The 21,037-nt window shown below is 42.0% G+C and overlaps 1 protein-coding gene across 4 annotated transcripts in view; it reads left to right on the top strand.

Annotated features, from left to right (window-relative positions):
* RUVBL1 (RuvB like AAA ATPase 1) overlaps positions 1–21,037 on the top strand; it is a 41,859-nt gene that overhangs the window by 9,628 nt on the left and 11,194 nt on the right. For all 4 annotated transcript variants that reach the window (XM_053292721.1, XM_053292722.1, XM_053292719.1 and 1 more), the window contains 7 exons: positions 3,577–3,663; positions 7,176–7,308; positions 9,234–9,385; positions 12,378–12,467; positions 13,261–13,410; positions 14,469–14,532; positions 19,037–19,235. In XM_053292721.1, coding sequence (XP_053148696.1) covers positions 3,616–3,663; positions 7,176–7,308; positions 9,234–9,385; positions 12,378–12,467; positions 13,261–13,410; positions 14,469–14,532; positions 19,037–19,235 — 836 coding nt within the window. In that variant the 5' untranslated portion in view covers positions 3,577–3,615. The remainder of the gene's footprint in view (positions 1–3,576; positions 3,664–7,175; positions 7,309–9,233; positions 9,386–12,377; positions 12,468–13,260; positions 13,411–14,468; positions 14,533–19,036; positions 19,236–21,037) is intronic.

Raw genomic sequence — 21,037 nt, 5'->3', positions numbered from 1 at the left:
GTAACACAGAGTCCAGCCATCCTTACCTACCTCTGTGCCAACTTTTCTCCATAGACTTCTACGGGGATTTTTGCATGCCAAAAAATCTGATTCCATATCAGATCAGGTCCAAAGACCTGAAACTGACATTTGTGGGACTGGATCCAATACCACAGTTTGAGCTCAGTGGTATCTTATTACAGTGTGTTTTCTACTAGGGATGTGCACAGACCATGGAGGCGTGGTCCGACACCAGGGGGGTGTCTCGCTTTAAGGGTGAAGGGTGTACTTACCCCTCCCGTTGCTTTTCTCCCTCCGGCGCTCCATTGTTCAGTGAAATTTTCGGGGCGGCAGCATTCCTCCCTGCCACCCCTGCCCCCTTGTTGACCGTTAAAAGCAGAAGTAACTTCCGCGCATGTGCCCACTGCTGACGTGCACGCTGCACACACCACACGTTGCATGTGCATGCTGCGCAGCTGGCATGCACGTGTCAGCGGCAGGCGCATGCATGGAAGTTACTTCCGCTTTTACCGGTCAACAAGGAGGCAGGGGCAGCAGGGAGGAACGCTGCCGCCCCAAAAATTTCACTGAACAATGGAGCGCTGGAGGGGGGGAACCGGCAGGAGGGATAAGTACAACTCCCCTGCCCTTAAAACAAGGACAACCCCCCGGTATCAGGCCACCAGACCGGGCCACTTGCGAACCATTTTGTAGGCCTGCGGACCGGTTCATGCACATCTCTATTTTCTACTACACATTTCTGTATTCTACCAAAGAAAACCACATGGCTCTGTGATTGCCAGGAGTAGCCACCGAGTCGACTGCACAACTTTACACATTTCTAGGAAGATGGATGAAAGAGGCATGGAGTGGCAGCTTAATGTCTCTTCACTGAACAAATAGAATAAAACATATTCTCTCCTTGATGGATGAAAAATCTTTACTTTGGTACCCTATGTACTGTTATCATGTTATAACTGTGTTTAGCTAGGAGCTTATGTTTATGCTACTCCTCGCAGCAAACATACCCAAATTTGTTCAATTGGATATGTTAACAGGTAGATGTATTTATGGGGCTTAAATTGTTAATATACCTATAGGGTTTAATGCTTTTAAAAGCCTATTTAAATCAAGTATTTAATGATCCATTGTCTCTGTACACCATGACAGAATCTGAGAAATGTTGCTCCTAGGACTGATTATGTTTATATTCCTTACAACATCAATTTGCTGGCCTAAGTTGCTTTAATACTTATGGCAGCTTTGAAGATAATTGATAAGAGCCATCATCTATATATTTAATTCTCTTACGACCGACTGAGTAGGGAACTGCGTGGGGATGAGGAGATGCGTCTGGATGCCTGCTGGAACTCTCCGAGGTCCTGCAAGAGTTCCAGCCATTGCCTTGGGAGGGAACGGCAGCTAGGGAGGCAGGCGGGAGAGAGGAGGAAGAAGCACAATTGAAGGGGAATCGGCAGGGGAAAGGAGGAAGAAAGGAGGAAACCATACCCATTACCTTGGGAGGGAATGGCATCGAAGGCGGAGAGACACCAGGCATCCACCCTCAAGCTGCTTGATGGGAAATACAACCATTTTGGGAGTGGTGCGGGCGGGAGATAAATAATGGCGGCAGAGGCGAGAAAGCAGAGGAGAATGGGCCAGAAGGCAGGGGGCCGAGGAGACTGGGGCAGAAGGGGGGGGAGGAGCGGGCGGGTGAGAATTAATGGTGTCCGAGTGGGTGGGTGGGATATAAATAATGGTGGCAGCGAGAAAGCAGTGGAGACTGGGGCAGAAGGGGGTGGGGTGAGTGGAGAATGGGGCAGAAGGGGATGGGGGAGAGGAGCAGGCAGGCGAGAAATAATGGTGGCTGGGCGGGCAGGAGATAAATAATGGTGGCAGTGGTGAGAAAGCAGAGGAGACTGGGGCAGAAGGGGGTGGGGGGGAGAGGAGACTGGGGCAGAAGGGGGCAGGGGGGAGAGAGGAGACTGGGGCAGAAGGGGGGGCAGGCGGGTGAGAAATGATGGTGTCCGGGTGGGTGGGAGATAAATAATGGTGGCAGCAAGAAAGCAGAGGAGACTGGGGCAGAAGGGGGTGGGGTTGTGGAGACTGGGGCAGAAGGGGGTGGGGGGGAAGGAGCAGGCAGGCGAGAAATAATGGTGGCCGAGCAGGCGGGAGATAAATAATGGCGGCGGTGGTGAGAAAGCAGAGGAGACTGGGGCAGAAGGGGGCGGGGGGGAGAGAGGAGACTGGGGCAGAAGGGGGCGGGGGGAGAGAGGAGACTGGGGCAGAAGGGGGCGGGGGGAGAGAGGAGACTGGGGCAGAAGGGGGCAGGGGGGAGAGAGGAGAATGAGTGGCGCGGTGAGAGATAAATAATGGTAGCGGTGAGAAAACAGAGGGAAATGGGCCTGAAGGCGGGGGCCCAAGGAGACTGGGGCAGGGGGAAAGGAACGGGTGGGCGAGAAATAATGGTGGCCGAGCGGGCGGGCAGTAGATAAATAATGATGGCGGTGGCAAAAATGCAGAGGAGACTGGGGCAGAAGGGGGTGGTTGGGAGAGGAGACTGGGGCAGAAGGGGTCAGGGGGAGAGGAGACTGGGGCAGAAGGTGGCGGGCTGGAGAGAAGACGGGCAGAAGGGGGTGGGGGAGGTGGGCAGAAGGTGGGGGGAGTGTACTGCCACACAGATGCTCTGTGCGGGTTCAGCTAGTTTCCTCTTAATTTTACTAGGATTAATTTCAATTTTAATTCTACCATTAATATTTTAAATATTCCAAGTTCTGTATTATCCTTGTAAATACCTTTGAGGGAAATAATAAATGTCAAGCTGATTTTTCGGTTTGGTACTCGGAGCTGAAAACAATATTATGGTATTATTTTTCTTCTGTTGGAACTGTATTCAGAGGAATGTGGTTGGACTGCTGAAGCAGGCTGCAAGCTAGCCATTTCAGGCTCACACAGGTGACATTTTATAGTAGGGAACTTACCAAAAGAACACCAAATTCCTGAGTTGTAATCTTTCTTCTGCCATCACAAATGTTAAGCAATCTTGGTTAATTCTGTCATTTTTTCATTTTAAATTGGCAATTGAACAAGTTGTCTAATGGATTTGCCCAAGCAAGGAGCCATACGCTGCTTTTGTATTTACAGGTGAATCCTGTAATCTGACGGGGGTGTGTGTGTGTGGTTCTGTTCTGCAGAGGAATCACGGGTATGGGAACCGTGAATAGTGGGGCATTGTGGGAAAGTTGGGGATTTAGTTCCTGGAGGCTGGGGAAAGGGACAAAAAATTGGGGGGGGGGTGTTACTAAATGAAGTGCTCTACTGTGCTCTGCAGGTCTCTAGCCGCTGGGACACCACTGAGGTTTCCCTACAACAAATTTGATTCAAATCGATCCAGGCATCGCAAAGTTGATAAAGGATAGACGGATGGAGAGAGAGAGAGACACAATCTCATAAGCTTACTTTTCTTAAGGAAAGTAGACTAAAAAATGTGACATTCAGTGCAAGAGTTAACTGTCCCTAAACTCAAGACATGATTTTTTTTCAAAAAAAAACACCAATTCAAGTGTTTTCTTATTAACTGGTATTTTAATTTTGTAGGCTTGTGGCATTATCGTGGAATTGATCAAATGCAAGAAGATGGCTGGGAGAGCTGTGCTATTAGCTGGACCTCCTGGAACTGGCAAGGTATCTGTGTCCTAAATGCAGCTTTTGTAAATAAAAACAAAAAACAAAAACTTAATACAAATGTAACTGTGGATATTGGTTGCAGTTAGTGAAGCTTTGTTTTGGGAGGTAGTGTTAAATATATATACACCTGATTCAGGTTGTATACTATTAATGATGCTGCAGTGGCAGTGGAGTAACCCTCCTGTGTTAAGGCAGAAAAACTCTACTAGTATGGAATATCAGGGTCATGTAGACCCCAGTTAAACTGCAGTTTAACAGCTGTGTTAGCCCCCAAAAACAATTCTGCCTGCCACCAAGTACTCCATGGAGCTGAGGAGGGAGGGGGCATTTCTATGTGTTAAAACTGTTTTACCACTGCATTAGTTTCAGACAGTGCCTAGAAGCATTGAGAAAAATGATCCCACAGCCAGGGATTGCCTCACACTATTTATTTATTTTAGTTAGTCAGTCTAGAATGAGACAGGAACTGATCTTGGATCATTTCCTGTTTCATTCTAGGCTTAAAAAAAAAAAAATCAACTGGCAGCAGCCAGCTGTGGTATTGTTCTTCTCGGTGTTACCAGGTCCTCTTTAAAAACTACTATTGTGGTGAAAAGGTTTTTTAAAATAAATATGCACATATTTTGTTATGTTTTGGGGCCATTTAGATTCCCAGTATCTTGCTTGTGCAGTGTTTATACACACACACACCCTTCATTTTAATTGGAGTCTTAACAGACTTCAGTGCTCTGTTACCGAAATGTTCAAAATGGAAGATGGGGGAATTTAATGGGAAGATTGTTTCGTGGTGATTCAGTTCTCTCTCTCACTCACACACACACACACACACTGTCTCTCTCTCTCTCTTACTTTCTTTATAAGACAGGGTTGCACAACTTTGGCCTCTACTGTTGTTTGACTAAAATCCCATCATCTCCAGCTGCAATGGCCAGTCAGAAATTATGGTCTTTGGGGGGCTAGTTATGACTACAAACCTCTAGGAGAGTTAAATTGTCTTACCCAGGTCACTGAAAATCATTGACACTCTTCAGTTTTTTCTCTGTAATCATTACGACTAGGGATGTGCCTCTCTTGTTAAAATGCTAGGTGACTGCAGAAAGCCAAATTGTGCACTTGTTAGCATAGTCATAGCTATTCATAGGAATTAGCAGGTCAACTGTGGATAGTGTGAATGTGCAACTTTATCACTGTAGGTTGAAGGTCACGGATTTGCAATGAAAGATATGTTTTCACATACAGTTAGCAAGAAGTGTAGTGTCTTAGTAGGAAATCTATAGAGATGTGCTCAAATAGTTGCAATTCGGTTTGACATCAAATCGCAAAGACCCGAATTGATTCATCAAAACAGCCGCTATTGCCAACCAGTTTGAATTGAAGCAAATTATTTTTTTTAAAGTGTGATTCACCCATGGGGAACTCTGATCACCACATTGTTCCCCATGGGTAGGTCCTAGGGACACCAAAGTGTGTTGGGTGGTAGGGCATGTTAGATGCTACCTGCTGCCATTCCCTGAACATACGCCTACCCTTTTTGCTCCTGTGGGAAGTAAGCTGCTATCTTGCAACACCCAGTTAAAGGCACTGGTGCTGCTGGTAGAGTGGGGAGAGGGGGAAATAAAGCAGTTGTTGGCATTGCAAATTGAAAAGCTTTTTAAAAATAATAGATAAGCCCAGCAGGCACTAGGGATGTGCACGGAACTGGGTGGGGGTGGCTTGAGGGGGTGGGGGAGGGTGCACTTACCCCTCCCTCCACTTTCCCCCGCCAGACTCATTTTCCATAAAAGCCTTTGGGGCAGCAGTGTACCTCCCTGCCGCCTCTTCGGCCAGAAGTGGCCGGAAGTACCGGGTGCATGAGCATCCGGTACTTCCGGCCGAAGAAGGGGAAGGGGCGGCAGGGAGGTACACTGCCACCCCAAAGGCTTTTATGGAAAACGAGCACTGGCGAGGGGAGGGGTAAGTGCACCCTCCCCTGCCCTTAAAGTGGCACTCCCCCAACTTCGAACTTCGGAACCCCATCCCCGTTTCGAACCTGTTTGGAGGCCCGTAAAAGGGCCTCTAAACAGGTTCGTGCACATCCGTAGCAGGCACTGTCTGTATCTCTGCATTCACTGGCGGCCGGCAGGCCCAGGCCACCACCACTCTGCTCTCACTCTCCTTTGGCCTCCCTGCTCCCTCCCCTCAACCAATGGGGGCACAGTTGCCCATGTTGAATGACAACAAGCCATTTGGAAGCCAGTGCCAGAAAATCAATCAGCAAGGGAAAAACACAAAGAAAATGGCACGCTCAACACGAATCACTCAAATCCATTTGCGTTGAATCAGCCCCAATTCAATCTTGAATCAGGCCCTCCATTTTAGGGGTGATTTGATTTGAGGTCAAATACACGAATTGCCCCTGATTTGCCACAAATCGAATTGCACATCTCTAGAAATATGCCTTGTTTGATGCCAGAGGGCATACTAGTGTTTCTTAGCATTTGTACAGTACTTCTCGAGTGTTTAATATATAAAAAGCACTTTTATCTCAGTAATCCTTCCAACAACCCTGTATTATGCTCAGCCTCCAAAACTGGAGCTGGGGAGGGGAGCTGGGAACTATCCTTGCCTTAGCATGGAGCCACACAGAGTTGTGGCGCGGGAGAGTCCTGACAACTACCAATTTTGGCTTAGCTATTAAGGCCAACCAGGAACTGTGAACCTCAATGTGTGACTTCATGCACTGGTGAACTGAAAGTCTGCTACCAGTTTCTCTACTGATATGTATCTGTGATGTATGTATCTGTTGGTGTATGTACCCTGTTTCCCCGAAAGTAAGACCTACCCCGAAAGTAAGACCTAGCAGTAATTTCTGATGTACCGCTAATTGCCCTAGTGCATTTTGGGGGGCTAAAATTAATATAAGACACTGTCTTATTTTGGGGGAAACACGGTATCTGTGAAGCACTTCAGACCATGGCAGAGCTAACAAATAACTTTTCCTTGATTTTGGTTGATCCTTTAAAGCCATTTGTGGTCTGAATCCTAGGTATCTGAGGGAATCCCCATTATGTGTTCCCTCTCTCTGGGCTTTGGGCTTTATGATCAAGCATTTAAGCTCTGCTCCTGGTTTCATCACTTTCAAATGGTGCATTTCTGTCAACCAGGATTTTTCTATGGTGGTCCCTGAATTATGGCATTTGCTTCCCCAAGAGGTCAGAATGGCATTTTCTTGCTCCTCTTTGGAGACAGGTGAAAATCTGGCTATTCTTCTTACCTTTGAGAACTGATAGTTAGACTTTTGGTATGGCTGCTGCTTTGTATGTGTTTGGCTTTTAGATATTTATATTTAGTTCTCCTTTTAGATGCATTTTATTGTGTTTCATGTTTTTGTGTAAACTTCTTTGAAGCTATTTCTGCTGAAAGGCAGAATATAAATACTATAAACAAATGACCTTTCTGTTTCTATAAACTCTCTGCAAGTTGGAAATTTAAGTATACAACAGCTCAATCTTCTTCTTCTTCTTTAATAGACTGCTTTAGCTTTAGCTATTGCTCAGGAGTTGGGTAGTAAGGTTCCCTTTTGCCCTATGGTTGGAAGTGAGGTATATTCTACTGAAATAAAGAAAACTGAAGTCTTGATGGAAAATTTCAGAAGAGCAATTGGTAAGTATCTTAAAAGAGGAAAATAAATTATTAATGTATTTTGAATGATTGATGGATTGATTTCTATACTGCCCTTCCAAAAATGGCTCAGGGCGGTTTACATAGAGGAATAATAAATTAATAAATAAGATGGATCCCTGTCCCCAAAGGGCTCACAATCTAAAAAAGAAACATAAGAGAGACACCAGCAACACTCACTGGAGGTACTGTGCTGCGGGTGGATAGGGCCAGTTACTCTCCCCCTGCTAAATAAAGAGAATCACCACGTTAAAAGGTGCCTCTTTGCCAAGTTAGCAGGGGTTTTGATGTGTTTTCAACTGAATTCATAGTTATGTTTATTTTGATTAGTAGACCATCTCTTGCTTCAGTTTTCAATATTCTTTCTACACTATTGAATCTTTTTCTGGCAAGCTTGTACAATTTCTGTGTATGCTTTCTTCATTGTGACACTTCAGCTGAATCTTATTTAAATTAAAAGCAGCAATTATCTATTCTCCTTTTTAGCCTTGTTCACATTATGGTGCCAGACAGAGGAAACTATAAAATGTTGCTAACAAGATGAGTAGTTTTAAGTTAATTTTCTGTTTAGTACTAGTGGAATTATCAGTTGTTCCAGTTTCAGATTGTCAAGGAGAACAGTTGAATTGGGTGGAGAGGAGGGGATTAAGCATCTAAAATCTTCCTGTGTTACTTACTGCTGACAACCCGTAGAACTGTGCCTTGCAGACCTTTGGATTGCTTAAAAGATAGCCTAATTGTTTTTATTATTGCATACAACATCTGCTAATTCCCCTGGACTCTGTATCACAATTTACCATGGACTTCATCTAAGTATTCAATGGCATGGAACTGAAGAAACACTTCCATCAGTCCTTGCAAATGAAAAAAGTGGCCCATTGATTTCTCTAAGAAAAAGACTTTCAATCATCTGCAGTCTTTAAATTACAGTTAAATTGGCAGGTTGAGGGGGAGAATGCCCAGAGATGGAGAGAGCACAGGCTGCAATATTTCCTTGATGTGATGAAGTTCCCTGTCAGATTTGGAAACTTGAACCAGCAGTTGAAACCTGTGTCATCCATGTTGTCATTCCTAGAGATAGCAATAATTTAACAGCCAGCCACATTGTTGGTTCTCCACATTCCCTTTATGTCAGCAATGCTTCTAAACAAGTATTTGGTGCTACTGAAAGATCGAAATTCTTCTACTCCCATCTGTTGAATTTTGTGTCTGATTCACCTAACATGATTTATTACTAAACATTCCTTTATGAAGTTTTGTTCTTTTCCTTGTTCTTTATTTCTTAAATGCCTAACAATCCAAGCATTTTTCAAAATGCTTGTTCTGGTTGATGGAAACCCAGTCAAACATAATTTCACTCTCGAACTAAGTATTTCTCAAATGATACTTTGGTGATTGCAAGCAATCACAAATAGTTTTGAAAAATAGATTAATATGATATGAAAGTTGGATTTGTGCTCTTGCTAGTACGTTCCAAAGGGCTGACTATATCAGATAGCTGTTGGAAGAAGCTTTCATCTAGCAAGTGATGATGTTTAATGCTTGCTTTTTCTTCAGAACAGGATCATAAGTAGCATCAAATTTAGGATCAAATTTACTTAGCAAATTTTCCAAGTAAAATTGCAATCTTTTAATGTCCAGGTTAATATTCCTGTTTAGGGTGGAATTCTGGCAATTGTGATGGGCTGTATCTCTTCCCGTTGCAAAGTGTCCCTTTTAAATAGCAAAGGATTAATGTCATAGTCACAGTATAATCTTTTTTGCTTGAAAATACTAAGTTTATTGGTTTTTACTTATTTCCTAGAAGTGTTTGGTTTAGCAAAGATAACTTCAGATAGCAAACATCAAAGATGGTCAAGTGTAAATCATAACTGATTTGTACAATTTACCTAATCAATATTTTTCAGGGTTGAGGATTAAAGAAACTAAGGAAGTTTATGAAGGTGAAGTCACAGAATTAACTCCATGTGAGACTGAGAATCCTATGGGAGGATATGGCAAAACCATTAGTCATGTCATTATAGGACTCAAAACTGCAAAAGGAACCAAACAGCTGAAGGTAGGTTTGGTTATTTCTCACACACACGACATTTCTCAGCCTCTTAGCTGTTCTCTACTAAGAAAAAGGAGAGGGCAGAGGGGGACAGGTCAGATGGCCACAGGTATTGGTTAAGCAGTCATTTTGATTATTGCTATCCTGCCACATGACCCAACCCTCTGAGTAGCTTACCACTTGACCACTTAAGTTATTAGACATTGCCCACTCTTGGTTCAGGCTCCAGATGGTGGACTGAAGGTACATGATGTAGCTCCTCTGCTGAAGCTAAGCAGGTGTGGCCTTACAAGCTGCCAAGATAAACTGCTCAGGAACCATATGTAAACCCTTCACACTATAATCTTAAACACACTTGCTAGGAAGTAAGCCCTATTGAATACAGTTGAACTTAATTTCTGTGTAAACATGCATAGGATTGTATTGTTTAGAGCCAGTAGAGTTGATTTGTATAATGCTGCTGCAGGTAGTCAGGTATACTGTTCTTCAGTAAATTGGTGCCAAAGTTACTATAGAAACATTCAGTTTTACTACATACGAAGACACTGCATTGAACATAATGTTTATAATTTACCAATGATTATCACTGAGAAATAAAGTAATAGTTGGTAGTCTAAGAGCTGCCTTGCACATTATGCTTTTCCTTTCTGGAAAGCACTTCTTATAAGAAAAAAACATGAAACCTGCATGTAAATTGTCTTGTGTCTCAGTTGCATTTGTGTCTTTTTATTGCACTAACTGGGAAGCTGTGGTTGATGCCTAGAGAAAAGCATGCACAGATCTTCTACATGGCAGTACTTTCTGTGTTTAGAAACTACAGCTTCTTATATCCTAACTCTTGTAGGCAGAAGAAAATTCGTACAAACAAAATTCCCTGTTCCCTCCTTCCCTCATCAGCCCCAAAAGCCATTCCTGGAGGTCAAGGAATCCTTGGGAAAACGTTGACAGGGTGGGCTGGGAGTTTCCCAAAAAGATGCGAAATTATGTCTCTTCATTACCACAGTTGTACTCACAAAATGTGTATCCTAACCCCCCCCGCAACCCACTGCAACTCTCCATACCCCATCCCAAGCTGTTTCTGATTATCCATGCCACCCTGCCACCCCCCCAATAGTATTTTCAGGGACTAGGGAGGGCCTTTGTGAGGAAGAGGGGCAGATAAGTTTGCTTATGTGAACTTCCATCCATGGGAGTTAGGAAACAACCCACTGTGTAAAAGGAGCCCTAAGCTACTGGTGAGACAGCTGAATCTCTGCCATCTAAGTGCAGCATATCAACTGCTTCCGTACATTTGTCTAATTGAAATGGAACTGAAGCTTTTTGTAGCTTCCTGTGCTCTCTTTTTTATTTAGTGGATGTGTTTTGATGTGTTACTTTTGGAAATGCAAATGAGGAAATCCTTCAATAAAAATATTTGGAGTTCTTTTACTCAAAGCATAAAGTAGTGCATGTCCTATCCTGGCTTCCACTTTATCCTATTATATAACTGCACAGATGTAGGAGACTTAAAGAAAGGGTAGCATCACACTACAAAAAATTCCACAATCCATTTGTTACATATGTGTATTCATTTCTGAATGGCAGATGGACTCAGTATGATTATCATGTCTGCTGATTCTGTCATTAAAGATTGAGGTGAAAGTATAGGCCAACTTCAGGCTAAGTGATGTATGTGGTGAGTGTTTCTTTGTGCACAGAGGGGACAGGTGGTTTTTAAAACGTTTTCTCACACCTACCAACAAGCAAACAAATACCTATCATAGCTAAGAAGACAAAAAGGGAGAAACAGTACAGTTATATTAAACTACCCCAAATCCAGAAAAGGTTGAATGTTATATTGTGTCATTTCAGGAATTAATAAAAATATATTCCAGTTCAACCCAAAATTATTTCCTCACTGTCTACCATCTTCCAATCAAATAAAATTAGTCAGTTTTACCTAATTACAATAACTTGTTATTAACCAACCAATTGTACCAGTGGGAGTGGGGGGAATCACAAGTTTTGATTTTCTTGTTATAACCAATCTTTCAGCAGTTACTAAATATGTGAGCAACTCCTGATTTACAAGAAATATTGTTGAGGGGAAATTACAGAACAGTATGGTCATTGGGTTTAATGGTAATTGATATCCAGTCATTTCCTCAATACTATTAAGAGCACTAATCCAAAAATCTTTGATCTTAAGACAATATATATGCAGAAGATCAGCCCTCTTGCACCCACATTTCTAACAAAGGTCTGAACAAGATGGATAAATGTGAAACAATCTGAGCAGTATTAAATAACCCATGATCATTAAAACAACAACAAGAAGTTCAGATTGACACTTAGAGTAAGCTTGGGAGCTTTCCATATTTGATGCCACATTCTGTCTGCAGTATGGTAACCCTGGTTGATTTATAGTCTTAATTGATAAGAATGTTTATCCATATTTTAGATTAATAAGAAGCTTGTATACAAGATTTAGTGTGCCATTATTCTGAAATTGTATAAGTAGTAATTCAAAGTCTGACAGTTCCTTTAAAGGCCCCAGATCCCTAAGCAATTGATTCACCACATGTCTTGATTGAAGATATTGAAACCATTGAGATGTATCCCCGATATGTTGAGTCATTTCCAAGAGAGATTTCATGGTACCTTCTTGAACAAGACTATTTAGTTCAGTTCATGATTAATCCACAGTTGTAAGCTACCAAGGATGTCCAGGTTTCCAACTTCCTTGTTGAAATAAAAGGCTACATATAGAAGGTACAACCAGCATAGGTGCCTACAGAGGAAAGAGGGGATTACCAAAAACTGTTCCTCTTTTCAGTGCACAAGCACTTCATGCTGACAACTCTTAGTCTGGATATCAGCCACAGTATTTCCTTGTTGTCCAGCAATGAAACAATATTTATTCTCTGTTGCTGGTCTCAAACATGCTTTGACTAAAATGTCTTAGTTTGTGGTTTTTGCAACTTAGTATAGTTGATCTTTTTACTCTCTCTGCCTCCAGCTGGATCCCAGCATCTTTGAAAGTCTGCAAAAAGAAAGAGTGGAAGCTGGGGATGTGATTTACATTGAAGCGAACAGTGGAGCTGTCAAGGTAAATTTAAGACAGGGATGTGAACCTCTGATGTAGTGTAGTGTGCATTTTTGGTCAAAAGCCTATCTCCTAACCACCTTATTAATCCCTCTAGGATAGGTAAGATTTTTTTTCTTCCCCAAAGCCTAAGATTTCTAATCTTTTGGCTGCATGAAATGAATGCTACCTCCAGGGAAGTTGGCCATTTGGTATGACAGCTCTCATTGCAGCTCTGCTGAATCTGCTCTCATTCATTTTAATATTTAACTTCAAGGTTCTGTGTATTCATATAGGATATATAAGTGCAGACAAAAACTGAAACAACTTGTGAGAAATGCACAGAGCTTTTATTCTTTTATCTTCTGGTATTTTTGCCATAAGATGTATGCGTCCAGAAAGGAATACTGCATTAGTTAGCATGCTCTTTATATCTGATTTTAAAATGTAGAGAGATACTTGGTGTTTAATGGATGAGCATAATATTTTGTATAATACAATAAATCATCCATGTCCAAAGGAGTCTGGGACAGTTTCTGCAATCTCTAGCTAATCTGTTGAATTTGTCCTTTAGCAAGAATTTCTTACATTCAGAAGAGACTAGAAAATACCAGGTGCTTTCAATAGGATTTCATGGCTTGATCAGTCGTTCGTTTTCCAAGGACAAGCATGGCATTTTCAAAACTGTCGACCAAAGCTTGTCACGATCATAACTGTAAAACAAGACCTTTGTTTATCAGCTGTATGTCATTCTGAGTATGGGTAATAACACTAACTATAAATATGATGTACATGATTTCCAAATTCCTCTCTACAGAGGCAAGGCAGGTGTGACACATACGCAACAGAATTTGACCTTGAGGCTGAAGAGTATGTTCCCTTGCCAAAAGGTGATGTGCACAAGAAGAAAGAAATTATTCAAGATGTCACCCTGCATGACTTGGATGTGGCCAATGCCAGACCTCAGGTACTCATCCCTGCAGACACTATACTCCTTGTCTAAAAATCTCATCTATCTCCTCTCCCTTCTGAGTGTGGGCAAGGAGCACTGCTGCTCTGCTTTCAGACTACTTAATAGCCCAATGAATGGGTAGCTCTCCTCTCGCTGTTGCTTTATTAGCCAGGCTTTCCTGAAGTACAGGGTCCTAGCTATCTAAGCACATGTTGATGGTACTGAGAGTATTCACTGCCCATTATCAGTAATTGCTACCAAATCCTCAACTGTGTTAAGTTCTATACATATTTTAGTAGTGTCTTTCTGAACCTAAGGCTAGGATAGAATATTTTGATTAAAACAATGACAGCTGGATGAATACAAATCTTTCCCACCCATCATCCTGGAGATAGCAATTAATACAGTTGGCTTGTAGCATGAAATTAGGCCAAAAGACTCATTGTTTGACCAATGTGTAATAGGTAAAATGATTTTTCATGGTTGCGGGGGGGGGCAATGCTGGGCACAAGGAGACCCCACAGACCATGGTACAGTAATTACTTTCAGGGTTTTTTGTTTTTGTTTTTTAATACCTTTTTTAAAATCCAAGAACCTAACCCCCTGTTTTCCATAAGCACAATGCCTCATTACTTGCGGTTTCGTTATTCGTGGTAGTAGGTAAGGAACGCAACCCCCGCAAGTAACGAGGTATAGATCTGTACACATCTGTGAATTGTTGTCTTTGGTAGAGTACAGGAGGGGTTTACCATTGCCATCTCCCACTCAGTATGCGGTGATGCCTTTCAGCATCTCCCTGTGTTGCTGCTGCCCTGTATAAGTGTTTTCCAAAGTCTGGGAAACATTCCAGTGGGGATTCGAACAGGCAACCTCTGACTTGCTAGTCAAATCATTTCCCTGCTGCTCCATTAGATGGCTCCCAGATGTTATTAAGCATCTGAAATAAATCATTTGAATGTAAGCTGACAGAGTTTGACAGAGTTACATGCTTCATAGCTCTTTCTCCACAAACTGTTCTGCATTAACTGGAATTGAAAGTTACATTAATTTCCAGTTGTTTTGTTTTTTGATAGGGAGGACAGGATATCCTCTCCATGATGGGACAGTTGATGAAGCCTAAGAAAACTGAAATCACAGGTATAAATATTGTCACACTTTCAGCCAATTTCTTGGGACTTGTTGTCTTTTAGTGCATAGGGTTGTATCTTTAACTTTATGAAAAGGTTAAGAAAAGAGTAGTAAGAACATAGAAATGTAAAGTGTGTGATGTGGCGCCATTGAAGTTGAATGGATTCCACTGCTTCTGCAATTCAGTGACTAACGTTTTAAGACAGTACTGTACTCAAGTTACATGAAATTGAATTTTGCAGGGCTTGTCAATACTTAAGTGTGCTGCTTTGTTGTAAAATTGTGGCTTTTATGTTAGCTGTAGTTTCTCCTGGGAAACCATGTTTTCCAAGAAGTTTCTCAATATTACCAGTGTATGCCAGATTTCTCTCCACTTATTATCTTGCATAAACATTGATCTGTTCATCCTATGTAGACAACAGAAGGGCAATGTTGGCAGGTGAAAGCATAGATCACATTGGAGGATGAGCAAATGGATGAGCTAGTGATCATAACACTAATGTTTAGGTTCTGTAATAATGTTTTTTGAGTGGATACAGGAACAAAGTTGGCATCTAGGTTTGTTACAGCATCTGGTCCCTATGTTTGTGCCTCTGACCATTTTTAAAAAGCATTTGAAAGCCCACCTCTTCACCCAAGCTTTTTCAGCTTTTTAAATTTTTAAGTTTTAATCTGGTTTTGTTTTTAAAATTGCTTTTAAGTGTTTGTGTATGTTTTAACTTGTTTTATGTTATTGTTAACCACCTAGAGACGAAAGTTTGGGGCGGTTAACAATAAATGCATTTGATAGATAGACAGATAAATAAATAAATATTTGGTGGTGGTGAGTAGCCTTCTTAAGATTGGGTGCTGTGTGTAAGCAAGGACAGCCCTAATACTCAAGGCCTGTGAGAGAGATATCATTGTCTAGGATATCTGATGATATGTGGTTTTAGCTAGGAGCTTTAGGTGACAACCAATAGTGATCTGGATCAAGATCTGTTGAGATCCATAAGGATGGGTAATACGCCTGTGCAGGACCCACTTGGTAACATGCTGCAGCTTATCATGGCGACCAAGCCCCGCCTCCATGCCTTCAGCGTGCTATTTAAAGGCGGGCTGGGCACCATGTTCTTAAGGTTTTTTCTGACCCCCATTGCATGCAGTCCTCAGGCTGTTGCTCCTCATCAGACTAGCTCTTCTTGTGAGTTTTATCTAAAAACAAAAAAAAGGAATGATTATTGGCTTTGACTAGGAATGGAATTTTAACATCTACTCTGATGTTATCTGTATATTGCAACGGCTTCCGGAATTTGCTGACGTTAATTGAACTATTTGGAACGGACTTTGACAATGATTTGGATCAAACGGAGATGGCGGAGGAGAAATGGACCTTCAAAAGATGCACTGACTGTAATGCCAAGCTGCCTTTGAAGGACCTGCATGACTTGTGTTTAATCTGGGAGAAAAACGCATCTCCTCCTGCAAGATTTGCCTGTCCTTCTCGAAACAAATGAGAAAAAGCCAGGCTTTGTGGCTTCGCACCACCATTTACGACGAGGTACTGAGTCCCTCGACGTCAGGAGAACCCCGACCTTCAGCTTTGACATCGGCCGCAAAGGCATCTACATTGACCCAGAAACCTTCAATTCCAAGCGCGTTGGCTTCATACCGAATCCCTAAACTTTCATCCATGTCTACACGTTTGACGTCAGAGGGATCAAAAACTAAAAGACATTTGGAATCAGAGGGTCCTCAGCCCTCCCATAGATCGAAAAAGCCTAAGACACTAGACCTCACAAAAGAAAGGACACCATCTCCCTCCAGTCTGCAAATGTTCGGAAGTGTTTAACAACCACTTTTACTCAAGAGCGGGAGACAACCCGCTATCTCTGGGGGGTGCCTTGCAGCTAGACTGGCAGCAGGAGATCCCTTATATGTTTCCACCTCGACCACTGATCAGCTGAGTGGTCTCCCATCTTCTAACATCTCCTACATCCTGGTGACTCCATGGTGGCCAAGGCAACCATGGTTTCCACAGGTACTCAGACTGTCAAGGAACCACTACCAAAGACTACTGCAGGTAGGATCTCTTAACTCTGGACAAAGGCAAGATACTGTATCCAGATGTCCTAACAGCATGGCTGATCGACTCCTGAACAAGGTTCTTCTTAACCAGAGGAAATCTTCTACCAGGCACAATTACAGGAGCAAGTGGCTTCGTTTTAAACTTTATGCAAGGAAACAGGGTTTTCAGCCTGACAATGCCACTATCAGGGACGTGCTTACCTACCTTACAGATCTGAATTCTCAGGGTTTGGCCAATGTGTCTCTCAAAGTGCATTTGGCTACGTTGTCCTCCAGACATCCAAGTTATGAGGGGAAAACACTTTTTTTGCACCCAAAAATAGTGTCTGTCTTCTACCTCAACCAGGACATTGTTCTACCAATGTTCTTCAGAGATCCTTTGACTCCATTGGAACGTGCAATGCACTCCTTAGACGTGCAAAGGGTTCTGTTGTACTGTCTACATTATACTAAGGATTTCAGATCCACCAAACGCCACTTTGTAGCATACAAAGGCTCTTAAAAAGGCCACTGTATTTCTAGACAGTGGATGTCTAGTTGGCTGGTGGAACTCATCCTACTGACATACAAGGTACAGAATGTTCAGTCTCCAGAAGCTATCAAGGCCCTTTCTACTTGTACCTATGCTTCTTCAGTTGCACACCTATCGGGGATAACCTTCATGGACATTTGCAAAGCAGCTACTTGGTCCACTGAGTTACCTTTTGTCAAGCATTACTCCATAGATGTGCGCTCTGCTGCAGAGGCAAGCTTCAAGAGAAGAATTTTGAAGCAGGTGCTGCAATAGCTACTACTGCACCCTCTTCCTTTGGGGAGCTAGCTAAACACCCATTCCTATGGTTCTCAACGGATCTCGATCCAGATAAACAGATTGCTCACTTGTAACTATTGATCTGGTTGAGATGCATCAATATCTGTAAGACCCTCACGGGCCACCCCTCTGCAGTAGTGCTATGCTATGTGTGTTTTGAGTGTGCAAGCCATTCTCCTTTGATGATAAACTCACCTGATTCCAGATGATCGTCCTCCACAGAGGTCATCCAAAAATTGAAGAACATAGCACCCAGCCCACCTTTAAATAGCATGCTGAAGGCGTGGAGGTATCGATGGATCTCTACCAGATCAATAGTTACGGGTGGGCAACCTGTTTTTCTGTCACTTTTCTTTCTGGGTCTGTCCTATAATGGGCTGTTCCTGAATACCAGTCTAGCTCTGTCAGTCTTTCTTCACTTTTGGGGACTAGTATTTGTAGTTTAGGAATGCCTATTGTAAATTCTTATATGTAAGTCCTGTCTGATGAATTGGAACAAATGTGGTTGTATCATAAGGCTTAGCTATAGGTGACAGATCATGTGGTAGAAGCTGGAAACCTGTAGATACCTAGAGGTATTGGTGGGTTGGTCCACTGGTGCAGCACCAGTGTAAGGCTGGTGTATGTATATGTCCATCACATAATTGCACAGAAAGGGAACCTGCCAATCCAGGCTCAGGTTAATGGTGAAGTGGAAGTTGTTAAAGTGTATCTATGCTTTAGCTAATTCATGTAGCATAGCCAGGAAGGCTGCTTTATCTGTTCTGTTGTGAATGTTATCTCTTACATTTTAATGTTACATGATTATGGTCACTGATTCCATCGTGTGTGTGTGTGTGTGTGTGTGTGTGTGTGTGTGTGTGTGTAAGAAAGAAGAATAACATTTCATGCATCTGATGAAGTAAACTGTGATCCACAAAAATGTATGCTGAAATAAATGTGTTAGTCTCTAAGGTGCTACAAAGCTATTTTACTGTTTTTGCTGCAACAGACTAACACGGCTGCCCCTCTGGTAGATACGCACTGTAATACAGCTCCTGTGTACAGAGATCCAATGCTTGAAAACATTGTAAAACATGGGAAATGTCATTCAAAATATTTATTCAAAAGTTACTCTACCTCACTTAAAGTTTTCCAGAAACTGCTAGAAGGAGACTTGACCTAGCTGAATGTGATGGAAACTGAATAGTACAAATAAATGGAGAAATCTTGTATTTCTGGCAGATAACAAATAATGTAGTCTCAGGGCTTATCTGTGGGATAGAAAATTCGCCAGTAGAAATGTTCATTTCTCTGTTGGAAGGCTCTGGTGCAGGTTTGAGCCATACAAACAACTATCTTTACAAATAAATTTCTAAATACTGAAGGTGGAAAAACTAGCTCCATCAGAATGACTGATTATTTGGGGCCAGAAATGATGTAGCATTTATTGACTTGGGCCCATAGTTATGAGAAATAACTATCAGTCTTTTCCATTTTAAAAAGAATTTGATTTGATTTTTACTTATGCATACACACTAGACTTTTTGTGCATGTGTGGTGCTTAATCCTTTCAGAAGGGGCTTCCTCTACTGTAAGTCACCCAGGAGCTTTCATTTGGGAATCTCAAGTTGCTAACATCCATCTTTTCCTTAGACAAACTTCGAGGAGAGATCAACAAAGTGGTGAATAAATACATTGATCAAGGCATTGCAGAGTTAGTTCCTGGTGTGCTCTTTGTGGATGAGGTTCACATGCTGGATATCGAATGCTTCACATATTTGCACCGAGCACTGGAATCTTCTATTGCTCCGATTGTCATCTTTGCTTCCAACCGGGGGAATTGTGTAATCAGGTACAGTGCTTAAAGCTTAGTCCTGCATAGTTCTCATCTTCCCATAAGCCTCAGTGTTAGCTGCTTCAGCACAAAGAGCTATGATCTTTGGGAGCTCTTTATCCCTGGTCCTGATACACCTGTGATAATCATCTTGATGGTCACAGCCATATCTTTTGCTGCAGGACTGCTTAAGGGCTTCACCACAGGGTAGGCATTCTTCATGCTGAGATGACCAAGAGGCAGAGAGTTTCTTAGTGAGGGAGGGAGGACAGCGTGTGGCTTTTTCATAACATCTTATTTTCTCTATGCCTATCTTTACACCTGCTCTCTTCCTTTACAGTTGCTCGATCTTCTGCCTCCAGAAGTGTTCAGAATAGTGCTGTTAAAACTGTTTTGCAGCACTAAATGCACCTGGGTGCATGACTTATTCTGCACCCTTCCCTTCAGTCTTGCCGTCTTTGTGTGCCTTTTGTCGTCTACCACATAAAATCAGATATATTTTTTCTTACCTTTTAAAGGCACCCTCAGAAGCTGTCTCTGCTCTTATTTTACCACATTGGAGTGAGCTTTTCTTCTCCAGCAAATTGAGTCAACAACTTAGCCCACAAACAAGTTTATGATAAAACTAATTCTAAAATTAAATGGATATAAAGTGACTCCTTTGCCTTCTCAAAGTGTAGTGGTGTTCTGGGCAGCATATTGCCAACAGCTAAATGCTAGATGGGTGATTTTTTGGTAACTCCAATATGGTTTCGGTCTTTATGTCAATATGCTAGCCATACTTTTGTCTATTCTTCCTCTTTTCTCATAGTCTGCTTTCAGCATTCTTCCTGGTGGTTTTTCCAGAAAACTAGGCATATAAATGCCCTAGATTCTGTTTTAAATTGTCATGTTTAGTTGAGTTGTATAGTTCGTAAACAAGACTAAGAGAAATTAACCCATGTCAATTTTATGTGCTGTATCAGTATCAGCAGCTTTCCTAATAGCCACAGGTGTTTGATTTTTTTCCTGCAAAAAAAAAAAAAATCAGTGCAATTTTTTCTAGGCAATTTTTCCCACTTCAGAAAAATTTCTGAGGCATTTTTTTTAATCCCACGTCATTCTTTCATTTATAAAATTAATACCTCTCTTTTCTGTTGGTCTGCTCAAGACAATTAAAGACAGCATTGCATAAAATAATCAGAATACATTACATTTGTTTTTATATTTATATCCGCAAATCCATACAAAATAATAATTCTCTGGCATGTCATCATAATCTGATAGAAAAATGAGGGCTGCTACCTCCCTCTGCTGCTAGAAATTCAGATGATGTGGCGTGAACACAACAGGGATGTCAAATACAGGGCTCCCCTTGTCCTGTTACTGGCAGTTGACATTTGGGGTGTGAAATGCATCTCTCATATTTGTATGCCCACATAGCACAACAATATCTCTGCAAGAGATTGTAATTTGAATGTTTGAAAAACAGCATGAGTTTGAGTCTATCAGATTTTATGTATGTGTCTATCTTATATATCACCGAATCAAAAATTACTAGGTGGTTTTCAGTTACCTGGTTTAATTAAGTTTTTGTTTCTGTATTATAACAGAATTAATTAGAAACCATTAAAACCAATCGTCCAGACACCTGGTGTTAAATGTGTGTGTTTAGAGAGCCTTTAAGCACTCTCAAAGGCCAGCAGTGAGGGCAAGCCTCATCTCTTGGCTGGCAGTATGTTCCAAAGCTCAGGGGGCACCTACAGAAAAGGCTCAACCCCGAGCTGCCACTAGACAAGCTGACAGCAAGTGCAGGCAGGCTTCTCCAGTGTACTTGAACA

This window comes from Hemicordylus capensis, chromosome 2 (assembly GCF_027244095.1).
Source record: "Hemicordylus capensis ecotype Gifberg chromosome 2, rHemCap1.1.pri, whole genome shotgun sequence".
NCBI lineage: Eukaryota > Metazoa > Chordata > Lepidosauria > Squamata > Cordylidae > Hemicordylus > Hemicordylus capensis.
Note: the sequence above shows the minus strand (reverse complement) of the source record. Positions and strands in the feature narration are given on the sequence as shown.